This window comes from Corvus cornix, chromosome 4, assembly GCF_000738735.6.
Source record: "Corvus cornix cornix isolate S_Up_H32 chromosome 4, ASM73873v5, whole genome shotgun sequence".
In the NCBI taxonomy this organism is placed as follows: domain Eukaryota; kingdom Metazoa; phylum Chordata; class Aves; order Passeriformes; family Corvidae; genus Corvus; species Corvus cornix.
The window spans coordinates 12,885,857-12,903,943 of NC_046334.1; the positions used below are offsets into that span (position 1 = coordinate 12,885,857).

An 18,087-nucleotide genomic window follows, 5' to 3' on the forward strand; every position below is an offset into this window, starting at 1 on the left:
CTCTGTATCCCATCTGCTCAGAGCTATGAGAGTTGCAGATTTTGTGCATGAACCTTCCCCTTGCAGAGAAGTCCCCTGACTATGAATAGCCCAATGCCAGAGGAAATTAATTTACTGCCAGAGAAATGTGTCATCTTCTCATCTTTGAGTCTAATGTCAAGAGTAGGGAAAGTTGGCTTCTCAGGGGGAAAATTTTATATTTCCTTGAAGCTGGAATGTGTTATCTGCTGAAAATTGCCTCCTGAAGTGCTTGAAAAGCAGTGCCTGTTTGGTTGTCACCTGTTGACTCATCATGTGTATGTGATATGCTCTACTGCTTGCATGTTGTCACGTGTTCTGTCTCTCTGCTGGTGACCCATCATGGTGTTTGGTCCTCACCTGTTTGGATACACTTGTGACATGCTTAGAGACACGTGCTGTGTCTTGTGTGCTGTCACCAGCTGTCTCTTCAGATGTGCCATCACATTTTGGGTTGGCTTCAATCTGGTCATGTTTGCCAGTATTTCTGAGTCATTACGTGTTAGGTCACACATTTTAGCTTATGATCCATGATGTGCTGTAAAATGTGGTCGGTCTCCTGTTTGAGAAGTGCATGAAAGCATGCTCTTCCTCTCTGAACTAAGTATTCCTCTATTGGTGCTGTCTGTGCTAATCTGGTGTTTGTTTCTCACCCCAGCCCTGGCAGTCTGAGGAAGAAGGCTCCTGGCTTCGGGAATATCCAGTCACCCTGATGCAGTTCTTTCGGTATTTGTATCACAATGTACCAGACCTCATTTCCTTGTGGATGAGTCCAGAGTTCCTGTGTGCGCTGGCAGCAACAGTGTTTCCTTTCAACATCCGACCTTACTCTGAGATGGTAGGAAGTCCAACTCTTTGCCTGTTTTATTTTTCACCTGAGTGTTACTTTTGGGGATTTATCAATTACCAGTCATACCAAGATAAAACTCTACTCACCTTGCACAAGAGGTCATCATCAAAGCTAGGCTGGAAGTTTTGTACTTGGGTTGTGGAACTGAGAGAAGAGTGTGTTAAACTGCAGGGCAGTTGTGCACTGCAGGGCAGTTGTTGTGCAGTGACATCTGAAACAGCATTTTAGAGGCAACAGATAGTTTGCTTGTTTTCTAGTGGACTGTTATTTTCAATCGTATGAAAAATGATTTACAAAAGCAAAAGAAACTGAGTCAGCCCTTTGCTCTGGAGGATGTGATGAAACCTAAAACTTCTTTTTCCTCACACTTCCCATTTCTGCTTTTGTGGTTTAACCACAAAACAGTGTTCTTGTATTTCCTGAAACTACTGAGCTCAAGCCAGGAGAGGGTGTGAATTCTATTTTGCGCACACTGCTGCCTGAAATCTCTTTGAACTTAGTATCATTTGCAAATGATACTATTTCTAGAATATGAATGGAAAGGAAAAAAAACAGGTATTGTTAGACAACATCTAAAAGTAATTTTATTAAGAACATGGAAAGATCATTAGTCTGGAGGCTGCCAAGTGCTAAAACTATGGAGAGTATGATAAAAAACTTCAGGAAATAATAGCCGGTGGCTATTGGTTTTTTGTCAGTAAAAATGGGAGATCAATTTTTAACCGTGCCTGCTGATGAGTCTCTCATAAAGACAGGGGTTTTTTTGGGTTTATGTTAAACTTGCATTAGAAGTAGATTCTAGGAGCATGCTCTCTCAAAAAAAAGTGCCGCTTACAAACTGGTGATGCTGATTCGGCATTCACCTATACAGAGTTTTTAGAGGAACCTTATGTCTCTGAGCAGGCTTTAACTACTAGATCCCTTGAAATTCTGTGTAGCTGTCTGGCAGCTTGAGCTCTTCGCTGTTTGAGGGTGCTCTTCACTCCAAATTGGTTTACTCCTCCAGTGTTTGTCTGCCCGAATGTGTAGCACTAATCAGTGCCTGGTGAAATAGCTGAATAACAGCCAGATTTCTGCAACAAAACATTATAATCTAAATTCAGTCTTGAGAGAAGATTCTCAGCTTTTTAAGAAAGGTCTTTCAGCTTTTCTGAGATTGCTGTTAAAAATAGAAAGAGTACACATTTGGACTTCTCTTAATTTCTTGAGAACACTCTCCTGCTAAAGCAGACCAAATGTTCAAAACATTTGGTTACTTGACATGTAAGCTGGCGATGCAATAAGCCTGTTGAGGGAACTATATTGTCTCCTCTTTCATTTTAAAGAAGGGAGTTGCATAAAAAGAGTCAGTCTTCTGGATTTGACAGCTTTCACTGCTGTTTGTGCTTTTGTTACAGTCCTCTTTAAGAGCTAGCCTTTCAAAGGTTTCTGTTCATCAGAAATGGGAAAGCTGTGGAGACCCTTTTTTTTTTCTTCTTCTTCTTTTAGAGATTTTTGGGAAACCGGCTTACCCATAACTGCACTCTGATGAAGGTATTGTATTAAAAGAAAAAAAAAAAGGCTCAGTTCCTTTTTTGTTTTATGTTATGTAAGCTTGATGGCCTTTTTTAGTTGGCTTCTGTCTTGATTTTATTTTAACTGCTTTAGTTAATAACTTTCTCAAAAATTTTTTTCCTTTTTTTTTTTTTTTTTTTTTTTTTTTTTGCAATGAGAACGTTTATTTTTGCAAAGTATCTAGAAATTGCCCGAGTACTTCTGTTGGTCAGTGAACATGAAATGTAACTCATGCCAGTCTTCACTGATCATTGTTTACCTTGGGAATCCAAAGCTGGATGTTTCCATATTGGGGAACTGATCCTGAACGTCATAATCTTTTAAAAAGGCTTCTTAAGAAGCAAAATGTGAAGTGAAATACCCTTAGAAAGACAAGCAAAGAATAAAGAAGTGAAGAAACTGCCATTCATTTGCTGGTCTCTACAGTTTTAACATGCTGATTTTTACAGGTCACTGATCTCGATGATGAAGCTGGGTCCCCAGCTGAAGAGTTTAAAGCCTTTGCAGCTGATTCTGGAATGAACAGGAGCCAGTCAGAATACTGCAATGTGGGCACCAAGACCTACCTGACCAACCACCCAGCCAAGAAGTTTGTGTTTGACTTCATGCGTGTGATGATCATTGATAACCTATGTCTCACACCAGCCAGCAAACAGACTCCACTGGTAGACCTTCTGCTAGAGGTAGAGTTTCTTTGGTGTTTGTGTTTGGTTTGTTTTTGTTATTTGAGCTTAATTGTGACACCTTATTCCCTAAAATGTTTTCCTCTATTTACCTTTGAAAGTTAGGCTAGTGATAACCTGACAGTCAGGGGAATTGTCATGAAATAAGACTGGAAAAATAAACACTAGTGTTTATTAAACAGTGGTTTGTTCACCTTTCTTTAATGGCTTGGAAAACCAGCATGTGAAGTTAGATCTTTTGTCAAGTTTTATTTTTGTGGAGTATGATTCAGTTGTTAAACACCTTTCTGACTGTGACATCTGTATTGACTTTGTTGAAAATATAAAACCCCTGCAGAAATATTAATATTTTTGTTCTGTTCATATTAGATAAAAATATTATTAGATAAAAATTATGCCATAGATGGTGCCAATTAGATAAAAAGACATATGGGGCCATGTGCTATAAAACCTCACAAAATAACTGCATCATCTTGCTGTAAATTAACTTCTGAAGTTCATAAGACTTGAAGAAAGCATTGTCCTGTTAACGGTGAGGCAGGGAGGTGAGGAGTTCAGTTACCCTTTAACTGCCTACACCTTCAGACAGTACATTTTGAAATGTTTGCTTCACATCACTTCTCATTCTCCTTGACCTACCTGTTAGTTATCTGATCTTATGTGTTGCTGGGTCTCCCTGATTTTTTTTGAAAGCTGCAGGAATTTTGGACCATGTTTGTATATTTCTTAACAAATTTCCTGAGGCAGTTGGGCACCTCTCTGCAGTCACAGGGCAAAAAAAAATGAAATGTCAGAAGATGTCAGTTATCCACAGACACCAGGAAGCATATTTGAGACCATGTTCAGGTGGCTGCAGTTCTTTACAGCTCTTTTAACTTGTTATCACTTGTCAGTGTTACTGGCCCCTTAGCATAAGTAGGATTGGGTAGGTACACACTGCTAAACTTACTGTTATTTCTCTTTCTACAACTTAAACGTTTGATCTGTCCCATTTACTCATTGTTTACTGAAGGAGGTGACTGTGTCAACTGAGGAGATCACAGGTTAACCATATGCTTATAGTGAAGAGTTTCTGCACCTGTTCAGAATGTGTTCTTTTCCAGTTCCTATTATGGCAGAAGATGAATTCCCTGGATTTAAACAGGGATAATGCCTTCTCTGCAAGACTGCATGCAGCCAATGTATGCTCTGTGTGCACACTTGAAGTTTTTGATAAAGCCACAACTTTTTGCTTGAGACAGAATGCTAAGAGAAAAAAAAAAGTAGCTCACAGGAGCTGAGAAAAGAGAAAATCACCTAAAATACCCTCCCTCTCTCTCTTTTTTCCTCAGAGATATTAATTATCTTAACATCTTTCTTCAGGCTTCCCCTGAAAGATCAACACGAACACAGCAGAAGGAGTTTCAGACATATGTTTTGGATGGAGTGATGGACCACCTACTTGCAGCTGATGTTTTATTGGGTAATATAGCAAAGTTTAATTATCAGTCTATTGATTTGGACACAAGGTTTTGATTCTGTGACTGTTTCTTTTTTGGTGTTCTGTTTTGTTGCAACTTGGTTGTCTTAATTTTGCTCCCCTGCCCTTTGCTTTCCTTCGATGTGTAAATGGTGTTGCTATGCTTGCATATTTCCTCCCTACCTGGATTGTGCTAAAGCTGTAAAATAGGTTATTCACAAAAACTACATGGCATAGAGAGTCCAGTCACATTTCATAGTGGGCTGTTGGCTTCCCAGGAACTCTTGGTCAGCTCTGCCTCCATCCCAGCTGTCATGAGAGGCTGTATGCATTTCTGTTCAAAAATGGTTGTAAGGCTCCCCATTTCTTGCAGTAATAGTAAACAGCAGTAATATGTCTTCCTCTGGGTGCAGTGCATTAATAAAATAAATCCAGAATCATGTTTTTAAAATCCAGAATTGTCCTTTTTTTTTTAAAAAAAAAAAAAATCTAGAACCATGGTTGCTTACCATCAAATGGAAAGTCTTTTTCTAGGGGAAACCATGAGGTTTTAGCTTTCATTGGCTGAATCTCTTTCTCTTTTGTGGAAGTCTAGAAAGCGTAAACTAATGTGAATGTATTTATGCAGATGGGGTTTTTTGATAAATGTAGAAGACTTAAGGGTTTTTTGTTACCCAGGTGAAGATGCATCCCTGCCTATAACAAGTGGAGGAAGCTACCAAGTGCTGGTGAACAATGTGTTTTATTTTACACAGCGTGTGGTAGATAAGCTTTGGCAGGGCATGTTCAACAAAGAATCCAAGCTTCTTGTGGACTTCATAATCCAGCTCATTGCACAGGTAACAGTTTATATACTTGTTCTATTATCCTGCCTAAAAAACCTTTTTTGCAGGTCATGTTGAAGTGCATAGAGTGATACCACTAAACTACCTGCTAGTGATACATGTTTGGATCAGCAGAGAAACATGCTTCTCTTTCTCAGACCTACTCTGTCTTTATTGAGCTTTCTTAGCACATTTTCTGTGAAGAGCAATTGAGTAAAAACTGCTCTCAGATAACATTATTTTTTAGAAATCCCCCCCAAATAAACAATGAAATGTGCCTCACATGAATTTTGAGAATCTCCTTAAATCTACCTTGACATTTCGGGAAGCTTCCTCACACACTTCTGTTGGAGATTGTTAGAAGACTTGCTGTTAGAAATCAGCAGCATCTTTATAGATGTTAAAATTCCAAGTGTATCATCATTAATATCATTTCAGTCCTTGAAATTCATGGAATTGACACTTACAGTAAAATGCAGATTTTGAAAAATGAGCATGGGTCAATTAAAGGGACGATTGTGTGCCAGTAAAATTATTTTCTGCCACTTCTTGATCATGTTTTTTTACTTCCCATCAGTCAAAAAGAAGATCTCAGGGACTCTCTCTGGATGCCATTTATCACTGCCTGAACAGAACCATCCTGTATCAGTTCTCAAGAGCGCACAAAACTGTTCCTCAGCAAGTGGCTCTTCTTGATTCCCTAAGGGTCCTTACTGTGAACAGGAACTTAATTTTGGGACCTGGAAATCATGATCAAGAGTTCATCAGCTGCCTAGCTCACTGCTTGATTAATCTGCACATGGGAAGGTAAATATCTCAGGCAGAAGTTCATTCCAGAACCAGGGTTGGGAAGTACTAAAATGACTACTTCTTTTACTCAGCTTACAAATAAGTGAGCAAGTTTTGGAGCACTGTTTATAGTTTTCCAGCCACTGAGTTGCAAGCAAGCTTAAGAGATTCATTTTGAGACAAAATTAGGTTTGAAGATCCTGGGAATAGAGAACATTTTTACCTCCTTTTGCAGACGTATTTTAAATACTGACATATGTGTTTATCCAACTATTTTGTTGTTGTCCTTTTATAAATTGAAATGTTTTAAAGATAGAAGGAAACACTGGTGCTAGGCAATTAATAGTCAGAGGGTCCTGTCACTGGATTTATTATCTGTTGAGTCACTTCATACAAGTTCAATATCCTGGTATTTCTTCTGTATTGAGTAAGTCCAGTCATGCGTTAAATCAGGTGTCCATGACAAATGCTGTAGACACCCACTTTCCTGCATTGCTGGAAATCCCAGCCTGGCATTTTCATTTGTTCTTTCCAAGAAGATGCACAACTTGTGTTTCATCCAAAGACACTTAGCAACAGTCATCAAACTCCAATGTTCTCCATTTCTGGCCTCATCTGTTTTGTGTTTCTTCAAGTATCTTCCTCTAGTGACACCAATGTCCATGGCATGTCATTCCTTTATAAACCTTCGGTTCTGCTTGTGACCACAGATTGTCAGAACTCAAATGGACAGAAGATAAGATGCTTTGCTGTAGTAGTGTGTATTAATCTTTGTGAATCTGATACAGGGAATCAAATGCTTTAGCTTGGCTTAGGTTTTTGTGTCTTTTTATTCTGATGGTTGTTAATCCATTGTGTGTTTGTAGCAATGTTGATGGATTTGGATTGGAAGCAGAAGCCAGGATGACAACTTGGCACATTATGATCCCCTCTGATATAGAACCGGATGGAGTCTACAATCAAGATGTCAGTGAAGGTAATCTGAGAATGACAAAGCCACAGATGTCTTATAATGGCACTTCTGTATTGTCATCAGTAATCTTTTACCCCAGTGACTTGGGGCAGGGGGTTGTGGTATGTGTGTGTTACCCAGTTACTCTCCAGAGGGGAGTTGGGGCTGTGTGTGTATAAAAATACATAAAAAATAGATTAAAAGACACTTGGAAATACCAAGCTAGACACATTGATGATAAATTACTCTTTTGTTAAAATAGTAAGAGCTTTTCATTGTTTTCTGGACATGCTCCAGAATTAGAAATACTGTTTTGTATGCACTGTTTTAAATGCAATAGAAGCAATTCATTTTAAGGTAAGAAATATTTGGTATAAACAATACAATTATTATTTCTGTGGCATCCTTACCATCTTTCACTCAAAGGAAATTTATGAACTAGCTGTGGAAGAAAGTATTCAGTGATTTTATTTTTTTTCTTATATGTGTGTATTTAATATTTATGCAGGTACTTAGGCACACTTTACATGTAAAAATGGTAAAGTATAATGTATGTGGAAAATTATATTTGTATTTATAGACACAGACTCCTATAAGGTTTTTTCAATCTCATTTTGTTAATAGATGGGTGTGGGAGATGAGTCACAACTCATCAGAGCCACTGTTTCAAATTTAGAGAGAAAAAAAATTGCCAAAATTAATTGCTAGATGCTTTCTGATAATTTATTGATGGCAAAAAAAAGGCACTCTGGCCAAAGGCATTTCACATGTCATGCTAGGGGGAAGAAACTACAGCGTAATCGCAAAAATTCTTCATTTCACTACTGTGAAAATACCAATTCTACGAGCACTGTAGAGAGCTTGCTGTTTGTGATCTTGTACTTATGCAGGTCGCCAGCTTCTTTTAAAAGCCATAAACAGAGTGTGGACAGAGCTGATCCACAGTAAAAAACAGGTTTTGGAAGAAGTTTTCAAAGTGACGCTGCCTGTCAATGATCGCGGCCAAGTGGATATAACTCTTGCCAGGCCTTTCATTGAGGAAGCAAGTTTAAAGTGTTGGCAAAATCATTTGGGTAAGTCCTGACTGAGGATTTGTCTGTCCTGAAGGGTGGATTTCCTCAGAACGAACCATATGCACTGGATGTTTTAATACAGGCTTTTCTGTAGCTGTAAATACTCTATAAACTGGCACTGTGTAACATAGAATCCTTCAGAAGGTGGACCATATATAGGATATTCTTGCACTCCAGTGCACAGGGCCCTGTGTTTGTAAGCCAGCAAATAGCTTATTGTGGATTACAGTGGTGGAGGCATTGAGCTCCTCGCCATGAACCCTTGGACTGGGGTGACCTCTGTTACTGTTCCCGGGATTGGGAACAGGCAGGGAGGGGGGACCCTCTTGGGCATGTCTGGGCACAGCCTGCAAGCTCTTGGTCTCGTGAAGAGATTGGAAATGGGTGGCTGAGCAGTCCTTCTAGCAGCAGTGATGCTGTGACTAATTCTTGGCTGGGAAATCTGTTCAGCAAAGGAAACAGTTTTGCAGGAAAAGGACCTGGGAATTCTGGTGGACAACAAGTTAAGCCCGAGTTAGCTCTGCATCCATGTAATGAAGATCAGCTGATGCTCAGCTGAATTAGCAAGAGTTTAGACAGCAGAAATTAAGCTTCCATAGATGTGACTCATTTGATGACTTCACAGTTCAAAAGTAATTGAGGTTAACCTGGGTGTACAGAAAACATATTTGGAAACCTGGAATACTTGTTTTTGCAGTCTCTTTATTTCTAGATGTGCTTTGTTCCTGGCTGATATTTGCTCAGGTTCCAGTATCTCCCTGACGGTCACTATATTTGCAGAAATGGTTTGAGTAGAGCTACACCTCTTTGAAGCAACAAAAAGGGTTATTCTATTTTAAAAACCAAGTATAATGGGGGGGGAAGGGAAAAAAAAGGCCTAATTGCTCCCAACACTTTGTTTTTCAGCTCATGAGAAAAAATGCATCAGTAGAGGAGAGGCTTTGGTTCCAACCACACAGTCCAAGCTTTCACGAGTCAGCAGTGGATTTGGCCTCTCTAAACTGACTGGTTCCAGGAGAAACCGCAAGGAGAGTGGGCTGAGTAAACACAACCTCTCTACACAGGTAATTTCTGTCAAGTAATAACATGCCGTCTAAAATCCAGCAATGTACGTTCAGGGTTTGCGGTCAATAGCCCAAAGTGGGGAATCTTGCAGAGTGTGAAGTACTGTCTGGTGCTTGGTTTTCTTTCCCTTTTTTGACTATCCAGACTGGGCATCTTGTCTCTGTGTGTCCTAATTTAGTAGGTCATTCTGCATATCTGTAACATTAAGCCAAGAGTTAACCCTTCATTGTTGGTGAGACTGCTCAGCTGTTTCTGGTTCATGACTGTGATAGTCTAGGTCTCATGATCAGTTTGCAATACTGCACTGAAATGCAAGCTGTGATAGAGATATTGATCCTTTTGTCCATCCTGCCCTCAAGACAGAAAGAGGGGTTTGAAAGTTCTGTTGAAAAATATGTTGCTAGTTCTCTTTCTGAGCTGAAAACTAGCCAGCAGCTTTGATAAAATAATGAATTCTCAGTGCTCTCAGTCCTGTTCCTGGGGAGCAGGCATAATCTGAAAGGGAAAGGGAAGAACCTCACAAACTGAGCTGACAGGAACTGCTCCTGGTTGTATCAGTAGAGGAACCAATAAGTGATAACAGAAATACTGTGGGACTAAGTGAGGACAGATGGATGGATCTTGAGGATTTCCAGCAGACTAGGCAGCATCCACAAAATATTACTTAAAAGGAAAAAGAGAAAAGTAGTATTTGTAAATGCCAGTCCTTGGCTGTTTGGGAATGCTCTGAACAGTTAGTAATATGTTTTGAATATTTTCCAAACGCTTGCTAGTTCTTTTTTTAAAGGATATTGCTGTACAGTAATTTATCACCTTGAAAAAAACCCTGAGAAAACATCAAACAAAACAAAAATTTAAACGATGTTGTGTGCAGTAATTGGAAATTCATCAACCAAGTATTTTTTTTAAGAAAGTATTCGTTGTGAAGAAGTTTAGCAAGGTGATGTATTCATTGGATTTTCATTCAAACAAACTCTTGTTTGTAAAGTGTCATTGTCTGTTGTCTTGTTTTTGTCTTAGGAAATTTCCCAGTGGATGTTTACTCACATTGCAGTGGTTCGGGACCTGGTTGATATGCAGTATAAAGAATATCAGGAGGTATGGATGGCTTGCAGGATTAATTACCTGACACTGATACTTTGGCCTGTTAGGTTATACCAATGCCATTTCTCAGTATGAGGCTGGTGAAATACTGGGTTCTCATAGGTGAAATGCTTGAATGTTTACTTACAGTTGTTATCTTTAAGGGGTTTTTAGATGCAATCAAATAAACCAATGAGGGAACTCATTTTGATCTGGTTGTAGATGAAAACTCTTGTAGCAATATCACATGTTAAATTGGAATTTTTTTTCAAGAAGCTTTAATTCCTTAGAAATCTAAAAGCAAAGCAGGGAACAAAAAGAAATAGATTGGAAATACACTGTCTTTCTAAAGCATTGTAGAAAAAGTAAAAGGAAATGTGGAGAAGCATTGTGTCCAAATGCTACTTTCATAGTAACACAAAGAAAATTTTATGGTATCATGCAGTGATAGGAAGTGGCTGGTCTGTGCCTTCCAGAATGAAATCGTTCCACCTTGTGGTGTTTTCTAAACGCTCCCAGAGACATTTGGTTCAGACTGGTTGCTGAGCTGTGTGCTGTAAATCTTAAATAACTTCTGAAAGGAACAAGACATTCAAAGCAATTTGTTTAAAAAAAATGAACAAACCACCAAACTTTGTTTCATTGAACTTCTCTCTCCTGTGCAAATACGGACAGGAAGGCCTCAACAATTTTTGGTTTCATTCTTAAAATCCTTTTTCAAATGCAGTGCATTTATAAATGTCTTTGTGTTCAGCGTCAGCAGAATGCATTGAAATACGTGACAGAGGAGTGGTCTCAAATCGAGTACGAGTTACTGCGAGAGCGAGGGCTGTGGGGCCCCCCCATCGGCTCCCACCTGGACAAGTGGATGCTGGAGATGACCGAGGGTCCCTGCAGAATGAGGAAGAAGATGGTGCGGAATGACATGTTTTATACTCAGTACCCCTACATGCCTGAGGCTGAGCAGGAAACAAACTTGCTGGTAAGTATTCAGGAGTTTGGGATGGGTGATTTTATATGCCCTGTTGCAAAATCCATTTTCTTTTTGATGTTTTTTTCTTAAGAAATGTATTTTACTCTGTTGGTATCACCTGGCACTCTGTCTGTATGTCCTAAATGATTGGTAAAGTCCAGTTGTTTCTGATGGGACGTTTAGGGAAGGGACTGAATCACTTGGCTCAAAACCAAGCAAACTTGAAGAGATTGCAACATAAGGTGAGGTGTGCTGAGTGATCCTGGCAGCAAACAGCAGAGGCATCTTCACAAACCTCCAGAGGCTGAAAGTACCATAACCATGTGAGGTTTCAGTCTGGCTTCTTCTTAATCTAGATAATGTGGAAAACAGTGATCTAAAGAAAAAAGAAAAAAGACTACTGGCCTTGGTTTGGGTGCACTTGTGAAATGTACTTTCATCAATCCATGAAGATGAAGGTGGGCTGTGTAGCAGAGATGTGTGTGGCCTTTGAAAGCTTAGCAATTAGTTCCTGTTAATTTTGGAACACTGTTTTTAGGAAATGAAGCAATCTTCATTGTGTCTTTTTAGGCATGCGTGTGTGCATGCAGGATTTTTTTTCCCTCAAATTAAGCCTGAGTGTCAAAGTACTTTAAAAAAGCAGAGAAAACATAGCAGTCTGTTAGTTTTAAACCATTAGATATTTTTGCCTGCTTGTGGTCTGACACAAGCAGCTGTAGTGACAGTCTAATTCGCATGAAGTAGAGAACATACCATCATATGTTCTTCTCAAAAGTGTTCTTTCTCTGATGCTTATGTAATTGATGCCCTGTTTCCAGTCTGACTTCTCAAGCAGACTTCCTGAGACATCTGATGATACCATTCCTCAAAAGGTAAAGAAATAAGTACACTGACCGAAAGAATGTAAAATAAATACAACTTTTCCTCCTCCTGCATGTTAGGCAGTCTTAACAAGGCTTCTACATTTGGCTTTCAACTTGCTCTTTCAGTAAATAATTCCAGGCCTAAGGGTTTTTTCAGTAATCACATTAGATGATGTTACTGTGCTGTCCTCAACCTTCACCTAATAAAACTTTCTGTAGACCTTTCCTTCTTTGCTGCACACTAACAGTCTGTGTTGGGCTGTGCTACCACTGTTCTCACTGTGTGGAGTGTTGTGGCTTTGGGACCTGAACTAATGGTCAGTGGAACACGTTTAGTAATGGGCAACACAATCACTTGGACGCATTTACTGGGAAAGTGTTTCCTTCTAAGAGAGGATCTGGGGAGCGTTTTTTCTCATTTTTGGCCATAATGGGCTATAAAAGGCCGACTTTTGTTAAAGCCCATATTAATTTTGTCTTCGCCGACTCTTCTCAGTTTTGCTGTTAACAAAATACACACATTTGCTTTAAAAATATGAATCCTGTCTTGAAAAGAACAGACATGCTTGGAAGTGGCTTCTCTGCAAGCATTGCAGTGTTATGCCCTTCTCTGTTAATTAGACTCACAGTCTTGCCCATCACTAAGTACAGTGTGTAATGTGCATTCACTCATTTTGAATTACCTTCAACAATAAACTAATACATATAAATGCAAGTAATTCTGTTATACAGAATACCTAATGTAAATTGTTACTGTTTTCCTTTCTTCACCTTAGCAGTGCTGTTAAGCATTTCTCTCTGTAGGTTATACATAAGTTGTTTCCACAGACATTTTAAGCATCATTTAAGTGGCATTTTTGTGCTGATAAGGAGTGAAGACTTAGTTAAACATAAGTGAGCAAATTAAATTACAGTGCCTTGAATTTTTGATTTTTGGGGGCAGCCAATTTGACCTGAATAATAAATTTCTGTGTTGCTGATCTTAGTATCTTTAACATACCAAGTATCAACTTGTAATAAAGCTAGTTTGATTTCTGTTCTGAATGTTGCTTCCTTAATTAAGTGAGGAACATAAGAATTAGCCTGTGATGGGGGCTGGGACAGACAAAGAGGAAGAAAACACCACACACACAAACCCAAACCAAAACAACAAACACTCAACAAAGCAAAACTCCCTCCACAAAAAAATGACCAAAACCACCACCCAAAGGTACAAACAATGCTCAAAGAATTACTTCAGGTAAATGCATATTCTTATGCCAGTTTCCTGTCCATAAGCCATCAGAAACTTTACTAAAAAAAGAAGCAACTGAATTAATGAAGAATTTTTGAGTGTTAAAGCTGATCCCTGGGTGCTTTTAGTTCATATCAGCTTCCACATAGCTGTATCTTCTTGAGGCAATTTTTTATTCACATTACTGCCTAACAAAGTCAGCTTGCTAACAAATAAGCTGCATATGTTGGTAGGGAGTTTAAAAGATGATAAAATGGCCTCTGAACAATCAGTCTTAAGCATCAGAATCCCAGCCTTTTATGACAGTTCATAACATGCTGGCTACACTTACTCCCCATGTTGTAGTTCTATCAGCAGGCTTTTCTGCAACCCCTTTATTGCTTGAATGGCTCAATAGCTCCTTGCAAATTAGCCCACAGATCAGGTCTCCTGTAGAGTCTCTGCTCCTGTCTCTGTTGGTATATGAGCACACACAAAACACTTGATGGGCATGCACTGTGCTGCACACCCTGTTCCTGAAACACCTTCACTGAGGGACTGAGTGAGGAGTTGGCTGACCAAGCAATTTCTTCCATTATTCCCAAGAAACCTGCTCGCTACCGGAGAGCCATCAGTTATGACAGCAAGGAGTACTACATGCGTCTGGCTTCCGGCAACCCTGCGGTCTTCCAGGACGCCATAGAAGAGAACACAGTGGGTGAAACAACCCAGCAGGAGCCAGAGCATGGGGAGGACACTATTGCTAGAGTCAAAGGTTAGATTGTTTGGTTTGTCATCTTCTCATGCATTTACATTAAGATAAACATAAATCCTGTAGGACTCTTGTTTTGCTCTCTTAGCATTCGGTCAGTAATTTGAAAGACTAGAGGTTTTGCAAAGTTAATTTTTTATGTCTCAGGGTTTTATTTCTCTCTCTCTGTTCTTTTCCAGGCCTGGTGAAGCCTCCCCTGAAACGATCTCGCTCTGCTCCTGATGGAGGAGATGATGAGAACCAGGACCAGTCACAGGATCAAATTGTTGAGGGGAGTTCAATTGACGAAGAGGAGAAGACTGACAATACAACTTTGCTTCGACTTCTTGAAGAAGGAGAGAAGGTACTGTGTACTTCAAACACACTAAGAACTTAATGCATTGAAATTCCTTCATTATGTGTCACAAGTGTGAATAAATGTCCTGTATACCTTCCTTGATCTGTATATTTCATCAGCTTCTTCCTTAAAATGTGTTCTTTGTGTGCCTGACCCTAAAAATGCTGTACTGGAAACAGTATTTTGGGTTTTTTTGCCTTCTGCCTGCAAGGGAAAAATTCACCTGTCCTGAAATGAAGACTATGAGCTATCCCATGCTTGGTTTATTGTCCTGTCAACTTAATGATCAGGATAGAAAATCAACATTGAAAATATAAATGCGGAACTTGGCACACTGTTCCTAATTACTTGGTCTCTTCCTTAGAATGGGAGGCCTTGATAAGTAGTATCTTATCACCAAGATCAGTGTTGAATTACCATGCTGTGTGTTTAGTATTTCAGACTTTGTCCATCTGGAGTATACCAGTAAACAGTGTTGTGATCGTGGTTGAGTAGGCTACAGGTTCTAAAACATGTTCAGGCAGCATAGTGCAAGTGGATAAACTGGTAAATAGATACATTTATATCATACCAATGAAGCTTTATCCAACCTCCTCCCCAGCTGCTAGTCACTGGCATTAGGTCCGATTAAAGGAGAGAATGACAGGATTTTTGCTCCATGTACAAGTGATAAAGCAGTGTCTGGGACTTGTTCTAACAAGGCAGTGGTCTGAGCCTGTGCTCCTTAACCTGCTTTCTCTAAGCATCTGCTTTTCCTCACAGATCCAGCACATGTACCGCTGTGCTCGGGTTCAGGGCCTTGACACCAGCGAGGGGCTGCTTCTCTTTGGGAAAGAGCACTTCTACGTTATCGATGGGTTCACCATGACGGCCACCAGGGAGATACGGGACATCGAGACACTTCCTCCAAAGTGAGTACATTGATAGAGAGTTTCCTTGATCCCTAGAGACTGAACAAGAAGTATTTAATGAGGTCTTTTGAGGAGTCAATTCCAAGGTAATGTAACATGCAGGAAGACCTCAGGTGCTGAGCAATTTGTAGTATGGTATGTTGTGAAAATCAGTTATTTCTGTAACTGGACTCTCAACATGAATTAATAGGTTAATTCTTTTAATTTCTCTTTTTTTTTAATCACTTCTCTCTTGCCTGTTTATATTCATTTACAGGATGCATGAGCCAATCATACCTAGGGGAGCAAGGCAAGGTCCAAGTCAACTTAAGAGAACTTGCAGCATTTTCGCATATGAAGATATCAAGGAAGTGCATAAACGGAGATACCTTTTGCAGGTAACTTGGACACCATATTTGGATAGGGGGAGGAAAACTTGGAGTGTTTTGACAATGTCATTTTTGAAAATTAAAATCAATACATAACTGATGAGTATTTCGAAGGTGAAGCTGTTGACTGAAATTGAAGCATTTAGGTTGGGCATCCTTGTTGGAATTTACCCTGGTTTAGTTTATTGGGTGTGTTAGTGTCAGTGGTCCAAAAATAAAACATTTGGCTGCACTAAGCAAAGTCTGGTTCACCTTAATTTGGTGCTGCATGTAGCATGACTAAACTGGTTTGTGCCTGACCTTCAGAGGTGACTTAGTGTTGACATGGGTCTGTCCTCTTTGTTTTCAGCCAATTGCAATTGAAGTTTTCTCAGGAGATGGACGGAACTATCTTCTAGCTTTCCAGAAAGGAGTTAGAAACAAAGTTTATCAAAGGTACTGTAAAATAAGTTAGAATGTTGAACATGAATGTTTGCAAATACCTGCGTGGAGGCTTTTTTGGTGCCTGCTAGTGCCTTACTGCTGCAGGAAAGAGCCACTAGAAGGCACTACATGCCTTCAGTGAGAGTAGGCTCCTGTGATTTTGTTGGAGATGCGGAGCTGCTCAAAAGGAAGCCTGTAATTGTACTAGATGCATGCTGCTTCTCAGGAGATGACATCCCGAGGACAGAAACACTAATCATAATCTTTTAACTGCTGCTGCAGGTTTTTGGCTGTGGTGCCATCTCTGACCGACAGCTCGGAGTCGGTGTCTGGGCAGAGACCAAACACCAGCGTAGAGCAAGGGTAGGTGATTCTGTTCCTCACCTCTGTAGCTCATCAGTTTTCAATAAATGATGCTTGCATTAATGTCAGGATTATCTAGAGAGTATCAGAATTAACATTATCAGTATACAGATACGTTCTGAAAGGAATTGGAGTGCTGAAGCCATCACATTTATCCAAGTTGTTAAAAATATTTTGCTCATCAGCCGCCACTTGCACTGAATTGCATAATTAACATGCATCATTTTTACAGTGTGTGTTTAGAATTTAAAAAAAAGTACTGCTAAAACAAAAAGGAACAGAGACATTTTTTCTAGTTGTTGCAATTTACAACTTTTAATCTTGAAATTTTGGGTTGTCTTGTGAAGATGTAACCCAGCTCTTACTGCAAAGTCAAAAAATGCACTTTCTTCTTCCCACTAGGTCTGGCTTGCTTAGCACTTTAGTGGGAGAAAAATCTGTTACTCAAAGATGGGAAGTAAGTATGACAATTTTGCAGTATTTTTTGTATTAAATTCCACATTTTGTAGTGATACGTAAATGATCATAAGTTGCATCCTCTTATTCTAATGGGGAACATACTGTTACAGAAAGTGTATCTCAGCATTTAATTTGTGGTATTTCATGATACCATCAAATAGGAAATGGTTCTATTGTTGAAAATGCAGGGGGAGGGCTGTAGTAAAAGTAGAATGAGCATTGTAATATTGAAGTAAGTTTCTGTGTTTGGGGAAGCTGAACACTGAAAGTCTGGTAGGTTGACATTTGGTTGTTGTAAAGTGAAAACTTTACTGTGCTTATCTGTTTTCATTAAGAGAGGAGAAATCAGTAACTTCCAGTACCTGATGCACTTAAACACTCTGGCTGGCAGATCCTATAACGACCTCATGCAGTACCCTGTCTTTCCCTGGATCCTTGCAGACTATGACTCTGAGGTAAATAAAACATCTTGTCAGCAATCTTTTATAGGTTGGAGGTTCCTATTTCGTTCCTCCCACATCTCAGCAGGGAGGGTATTAGAGAATCTTGGCTGGACTGATTTTACAGATGTTATTGGTCTGTGCACAGGCGAGGGCTGGGATCCAGAAAGAGACATTTGCCCCTCTACCTTGCAGCAGTTCCTGTAAATGTCTGCATTAGCTTTAAACTGAGTATCCTGAAGTATGCTAAGCCCACAGAGAAAGCATCCTTGTCCAGAAGACTGTGGTAGGGGCTGCTATGAAATCTGGCCCTATAGTGAAAGAATTTGCTTTTGGAAAAGGTGAAACATCCTATTAATGCTTTTGGGGACAGCCATTGCCACCAACCAGACCATTACATAAAATATTGTTAAGGGTGCTTGTCAAGTATTCATGAAAAAACTGGGGGGAACTGGGGACAGGATGAGAGGAACAGAGCAAAAGTTATCCAAAACTCAGATGTGATTTAAAATAAAACATACCGCCTTGGATCAGACCGAAGGACTGTTTTAAGCATATTCAGCATTGCACCTACTGTGTGTATAGAAAGCAGGGATAACAACCTTAGGAGGTAGG

General features: G+C 39.6%; 1 protein-coding gene across 9 annotated transcripts in view; it reads left to right on the plus strand.

The window, feature by feature from the left end:
• Window positions 1-18,087, plus strand: part of WDFY3 (WD repeat and FYVE domain containing 3) — a 154,456-nt gene that overhangs the window by 118,893 nt on the left and 17,476 nt on the right. For 6 of the 9 annotated variants that reach the window (XM_039551162.1, XM_039551154.1, XM_039551157.1 and 3 more), the window contains 20 exons: window positions 677-856; window positions 2,357-2,401; window positions 2,872-3,105; window positions 4,468-4,567; window positions 5,243-5,403; window positions 5,966-6,195; window positions 7,044-7,153; window positions 8,020-8,202; window positions 9,109-9,266; window positions 10,288-10,365; window positions 11,105-11,332; window positions 12,142-12,195; window positions 14,006-14,174; window positions 14,351-14,514; window positions 15,271-15,419; window positions 15,676-15,796; window positions 16,137-16,222; window positions 16,493-16,573; window positions 16,976-17,030; window positions 17,368-17,487. In XM_039551162.1, the coding sequence (XP_039407096.1) occupies window positions 677-856; window positions 2,357-2,401; window positions 2,872-3,105; window positions 4,468-4,567; window positions 5,243-5,403; window positions 5,966-6,195; window positions 7,044-7,153; window positions 8,020-8,202; window positions 9,109-9,266; window positions 10,288-10,365; window positions 11,105-11,332; window positions 12,142-12,195; window positions 14,006-14,174; window positions 14,351-14,514; window positions 15,271-15,419; window positions 15,676-15,796; window positions 16,137-16,222; window positions 16,493-16,573; window positions 16,976-17,030; window positions 17,368-17,487 (2,706 nt within the window). The remainder of the gene's footprint in view (window positions 1-676; window positions 857-2,356; window positions 2,402-2,871; window positions 3,106-4,467; window positions 4,568-5,242; window positions 5,404-5,965; window positions 6,196-7,043; window positions 7,154-8,019; window positions 8,203-9,108; window positions 9,267-10,287; window positions 10,366-11,104; window positions 11,333-12,141; window positions 12,196-14,005; window positions 14,175-14,350; window positions 14,515-15,270; window positions 15,420-15,675; window positions 15,797-16,136; window positions 16,223-16,492; window positions 16,574-16,975; window positions 17,031-17,367; window positions 17,488-18,087) is intronic. The other 3 variants (XM_039551158.1, XM_039551156.1, XM_039551160.1) reach the window with 3 other exon arrangements.